Genomic DNA, 6,028 nt, shown 5'->3' with positions numbered 1-6,028 from the left:
TCCATATTTAATAAACTCTAAAATTTCATAATATAATTATTAAATTAGCGTTTATATAATTCATGCTTAAATAATTAATACTTAAATAATTCATAATGTTGTTAAAAAATAATTTATAATAAAATAATTAAAATAGGCCGTAATCTTATGTAAACTGAAGATTATTCATTTGATTTAATTTTCCATTTTTCATTTACTATTTTGGGCAACCTATTTCTCGTACGTTCGATTTTCAACAAGCACGTATCGCATTATAAATTCATCGAGAAACAAGAACAGAATTCTGTTTTTCATTCTTCATATAATTCCCAGATCTTCTCCATTTTCGCTCTGCTGCAATTCGGACTTAGTTCTCGCCGTCCAACCAACTAGTAATTCTATTGACGCCTATGGCTTCTTTATTTAGATTTGCTAATTTTTTATTTCCTTTTAATTTTACCAATGATTGCTTAAACTGTTTTGTTTTTCTGGAAATGCAACGAAGATTCTCTATGGTGTTCTCCGTTCAATATATAAATGCATATTAATTTGATTGCAAGCAACGTATATTAATTTGATGCAGTTTGTTTCAATAGATTTCGAAGGAGGCAATTGCTCATAGATGAATCGGTTGATCGAAGCGGCCTAATCGGTTGATCGAAGCGGCCTGAACCTGAATCTGGTAGGTTTTAATTCAATGAGATTTCATAACATTGGATGGAATACGTTTATTGTCAGTTAATTAAAAATAACTGTTTAATTCAATACTGTTTTCTTTATTATTCTCTGTATTGAAATTGCAGAACATCACTGTTTTCTGTTTTCAACATAAATCATCCGATTGTTCCGATCGCAGATTCATTTAGAATGTGAATTTTCAATTGTGTTTGAAGCTTTTGAATTTTCGATTGCCATTTATTGAGCTTTTATTTCCTTTATTAAATTTAGTGTTGTATCATATTTTAATATATTTTCCTCAAATTAATTTTAATTAAGAAAACGCAGATTAGGGAAGGAAAACGCTAACGCATAGATTTGGCGTTCGGATTCGATATTGAGACCAACGAGTCCCCGAGTGAATCACCTGTCGAGGCGATTCAAATGACGGCGAGCGAAACCGTTCGATGCGAAGAAGGACTGGCTTCATCGCCAATGAATCCGTCATCGCCGATGAATCCTTCATCGCCGAGGAGTAGGGTAAAGTTTCTTTGCAGCTATGGCGGGAAAATATTGCCCAGACCAAGCGACTGTAAACTCAAGTACTTTGGTGGAGAAACTCGTATGGTGGCGGTCCCGGGGGATATCAAATTTTCAGGTTTGCCCTCGTTTTATCCTTGTTAAGTTGTATGCGGATTCGATTCATTCCAATGGTAATTTGGTCATTGTCTTTGATAGTTTTGCCAATATTTACAAATAGTTTTTTGGCTATAAATCCTTTTTTCGTTACAATATTTTATATATATTCTTATTTGGTAAATAGTAACGATTAGTACTTCGTATTTTGATGCTAAAGAATTTGGATGAACCTTAGATCGATTTAGAATTCAAAATTGGCTATTCTAACTGTTTTTCCAGTGTTTTAGCTATCATAATTTGGATTGATCACTTGTATTTCTAAACTGTATGCAACAAAGCCATAGCTATAGTGTTTAGAGTTGTTTTATTGCTTATGTTTTCGTTTTGGCCGAAGTTCAAATCTTAGTAACCTTTCTCCTCTTAAAAAAGGGTATCTGTTTTGGAAGGAAAAATAATTGTAGCAATGTGTGAATATCTTGAAGAAATCAGCAAAATATAAAGCCATTTTTAAAGTGACATTTTATCTATATGTGACAGAGTTGATGAAGAAGGTGAACAGTATGGTTGAAGGGGACATGGTTCTGAAATTTCCCATTATCCCTGATGAACTTGATGCCTTGGTAACTGTAAAATCCGACGAGGATGTCAAACATATGGTCGATGAGTATCGTCGTTTGGAAAGTGAAGGAACTCCAAAACTTCGTGCTTTTTTGTTCCCTTCAAACCCAATCGTAGTTGAGAACCAAATGAACCCTGTTGATCACTACGCCATTGAGCAGCGGTATATAGAGGCCATCAATGGCATAGTTCGCCCAAGTTCAAATAATACTAGTGGAAGGCTCACCCCTGTTAACCCAAACCGCTCCAACTTCAGCCCTTCTGCTAGCACTTCCCCCAAAGCAGCTTCTCCAGATATTAGCTCTTTCCTCTTGGAGCCGCCATCAGTTTCAAATGGGAACCAACATAATAAACCCCCCATGCCTAAAGTCCAGAGTTCTCCAAACATGTACAACCTCCATCTGCCAAGTATCTACAACCATAGCAATCACCAAGTTTTTCAGCCACATTATCATTATCACCAAAACCACCAGCAACTACATCCCTACGGCATTCCATCTCCGAGAACATGCCCAGATTTTCGGGCTGAAAAACCCCCAGGGCCACACGAGTTTGTGAGGGGTGCTATGGGGCATGGTCATGTTCCAGTAAACCGAGTCTATCGACTGGAGAAATGAAAGATAGGTACATAATTTTTTTCCTTCTAGCATACTGATCATCAGCAGTGGAAGGCTTTTTATTTCCTTCCTCTATACATATCTGGTGTGAGTTCTTGTTTTCTCTTCTTGCAAACTTGGTTCATATAAATTGCCAAGTTGAAGTGGTAAACAAGATTTATAGATTTGTGAAAAAAAATATGTACATATATCTAAAGAAATGGCAGTTGAAAGAATGAATTTCCATGTTCTCTCTGTTGTTTTGAAATGTTTTTACTATCCTCTCACCGTCCTATGGCTCATAAGTTAATTCATTTCCATTAGGTAAAATAGACAAAAACCGGGCAGAGGATTATCAGGTAGTGTAGAACTTTCCATATGACATTCTTCCGAAATTTAATTGGCATGTCGTTCATATAGCTTATTTCATTTCTCAATTGGTGTAAGAGTTAGTTATTTTAAGATGTCTAGTCAAAAGCAGGGATTTTAATGTTATTCTAAGAACTTCTAGCAATTTGCTTGTGAGGAAGTGCTCTCCATTCGATATCATTCCCGTAGAATCCTCCCGGCCAGTTGATTTCTTCAACTGCAAGGTAAGCTTTATACCATGCTTCTTCAAGGTCTTTGACTTTAGCAGTAATCCCGAGAACACGGCCACCGGTAGCATGAAATTGCCATCCGAATCAAGTGCAGTTCCAGCATGGAATATCTTGACAGAAGGACCAACATGTTCTGCTTCCTCAAGGTTCTGAATCACGGTCCCCTTCTCATAGGAGCCAGGGTAACCCTTGCTCGCCATCACTACCACCATAGCCGACCCGGGGGACCAGTCCAGTGACACCCCATTTAGCACTCCTCTACAAGCTGCCAGCAGAACTTTTGCAAGATCAGACTCTAAACGAACCATCAGGACCTGTTGCAAGAGCAAACCACAAGTGCAATTTAAGAATCTATTATTGCCTTATTGCTTTAAAAGATGGCAAACAAACCAGCCTATAACTGACCTGATACTCCGGGTCTCCAAACCGACATTGTACTCGATTAGTTTTGGTAAGCCGGACTTCTTCTCGATCATTAGTCCAGCATATAAAACCCTGACAAACTTGCATCCTTCCATTGACATGCCCTTAACTGTAGGGAGAATAATGGATTCCATGACCACAGCTTGAACTTCTTTAGTTAAGACTGGTGCAGGGGAGTAAGCCCCCATCCCACCAGTATTAGGACCTGTGTCACCGTCTCCAACCCGTTTATGTTCTTGTGCAGACTCGAGTGGTATGGCATTCTCTCCATCCACGAGGGCAAAGAACGATGCTTCTTCTCCTTCGAGAAATTCCTCGACAATGACCCGGCAACCTGCAGAACCAAAAATGCCCTCAACAAGCATTGAATCAATGGCTTCATATGCCTCCTCCGACGTCATAGCAACGGTAACTCCTTTTCCGGCAGCCAGCCCATCTGCTTTGATAACAATAGGTGCTCCTTGCTCTTTAATGTATTGCTTTGCAGCTGATGCATCTGAAAATGTTTGATACTAAACCAAACATTTTAAACAAGCATTAATACAACAGAAAACATGTTTGATACTGTAATAACAAATTTTTGCATCGAATTCGAGATAAAACCTTAGCCGTAGGAATCCCATATTTGTCACATATAGTCTTCATGAGTTCTTAGAACCTTCCAAAGCGGCAGCCTCAGCAGAAGGGCCAAAAGTAGGGATTCCGGCCAGGGATTCAAATCGCGGTTTCGGTCATGTCCCGTTTACCGCGATTGCGGCCATAGCCGGCGCTATTGTGAGTATATCGGAAGGTAGCGCTAATGCTATTTCGCTGGCGCTATCATGGTCGCGGACCGCTATTTAAAACCTTGATTCCGGCCATTACCAAATCTTTAGCAATACCTGAAACAAGGGGAGCCTCCGGTCCAACAACGACCAAACCGACACTCCATTTGCGGCAAAATGAAATCACAGTTGATCTATCGGAGATGTCGAGGTCGGAATACAAGTTGCATCGCCTGAGGCGGAAATCCTGGCATTGCCTGGTGCAGACGGCATCACAAGATGGCAACCGCTGCAAATGGCATGTTCTCTTCCCCCTCCACCGATAACTAGAACCACCACTCTCTCCGCTGCACAGTATAAATGACATTTTTACTCAAATCAAAATCACCTGCTTTACCATTTTTCCAATGGGCTAGATGATTCACAAAAGGCTTGTACAGGAGTAATAATATTACATGAAACTGGTTTTAATTACACTCCCAGTCCATGTACTCTTCAAGCTTTTTGAAATATACCTACTTTTAACGGGATCAGATTTAAAAATTAAAGTTAAATCAATAACATTTCCATTAAATTTAATTGTGGCATTTTAATATTTAAAGGCTAAAATCCAGTTGATAATAACTCGTTCGAATTTAACGGTGGACTCAAGTTTTTTAGTCAGACAAGTAGATGCACTAAAGTAGAGGGACTAAATAGAAATTCCGATTCTTTCATGGCCTTATCATAAAAATAAACAAAAACCAATAACATTACAGAAAATGGAGAAAAAGGGAAATAAAAACAGATAAATTAATGGGGGAAAAGGGTTCTTAAGAGTAGTTCTTACCATACCGGAAGCACCGTTATTGCCATGGCCATCGGCGGAAACGGAGAGCTCTAATTTCAGTGAAAATCATCGGAAGAAAGTAGAAGACCATCGTGAATCATCGATGTGCGGCCGAGACGAGCTATGGTGATTGACGGAGAAAACGAAGGATCCCGCTGAGAAAGAAAAAGAAATCCCAAGGAAGGATTTTGATGGTAAAAAGGAAGTGGTAAAAGACTGAGAAGTAAAGATTCCATTGTTGTTGTTGACAGCAAGCATTGGATAAGGGGAGAGATTAATGGTCGTTAAGGCCATGCCTTCTTTGCCGTTGTTCTCTTTCCTCTTCCTTCCAAACACTACAAAATGAGTTAGCCCTCAATTGATACTGAAAAATACATGACATGGCAGTAGGGTTTAAGGTTCTATCGTATTTTTTTGTTAAATTATGAATTCAATCCCTCTTGCTTACAAAAATTTAGAAATTAGTTCTTAAAAACCATAGTCATTAAGTGGATTTTCAGTTTCACTTCCAATCTCATTGTTGTTTTCCAATTTTAAAAAGCTCAACGCCTAATTTACACTTTATGTAGGCATGTAAACCAACCGTTCGGTAAGAAGTTCGTTTATTTATTAAACGAACGAACATGAACATTATTTTATGTTCATTTAATTAAATGAACGAACATGAACAGATGGCTCGTTCGTTCATTTACGTTTGTGAACGTTCGGTAATATGTTTGTTCATTTATGTTCGTTTATGTGTGTTCATTTATGTTTAACCCAATCTCTCTAGACCTATTTAAAATATTAAACCCAATAAATTTTAATATTATACCCATAAATATTTTTAAAATTCAATTAATTTTAAATACAAATAAAAAAAGCTCAAAACAATTAAATATAATATAATCCTAAAATTGTTAGGAAAGAAAAATATATATTTTC

The 6,028-nt window shown here is 37.9% G+C and overlaps 2 protein-coding genes across 2 annotated transcripts; one reads left to right on the top strand and one right to left on the bottom strand.

Annotated features, from left to right (window-relative positions):
• Window positions 1-1,025: 1,025 nt before the first annotated feature.
• On the top strand, window positions 1,026-2,510 carry LOC120184758. Its single transcript, XM_039189137.1, has 3 exons — window positions 1,026-1,120; window positions 1,157-1,294; window positions 1,813-2,510. Exons 1-3 carry the CDS (start codon window positions 1,081-1,083, stop codon window positions 2,508-2,510), a joined length of 876 nt encoding a protein of 291 aa, XP_039045068.1. The 5' UTR covers window positions 1,026-1,080.
• Window positions 2,511-2,890: 380 nt separating this feature from the next.
• On the bottom strand, window positions 2,891-4,171 carry LOC120184731 (phosphoribosylamine--glycine ligase, chloroplastic-like). The gene is given in 5 exon segments (XM_039189115.1): window positions 2,891-3,156; window positions 3,159-3,402; window positions 3,494-3,519; window positions 3,522-4,023; window positions 4,115-4,171. Coding segments are annotated over 5 exon segments (984 nt in total). The 5' UTR covers window positions 4,157-4,171; the 3' UTR covers window positions 2,891-2,986.
• Between the last annotated feature and the right edge of the window lie 1,857 nt (window positions 4,172-6,028).

Source organism: Hibiscus syriacus, unplaced genomic scaffold, assembly GCF_006381635.1.
Source record: "Hibiscus syriacus cultivar Baekdansim isolate YM2019G1 unplaced genomic scaffold, ASM638163v2 tig00112928_pilon, whole genome shotgun sequence".
In the NCBI taxonomy this organism is placed as follows: Eukaryota; Viridiplantae; Streptophyta; class Magnoliopsida; order Malvales; family Malvaceae; genus Hibiscus; species Hibiscus syriacus.
Note: the sequence above shows the minus strand (reverse complement) of the source record. Positions and strands in the feature narration are given on the sequence as shown.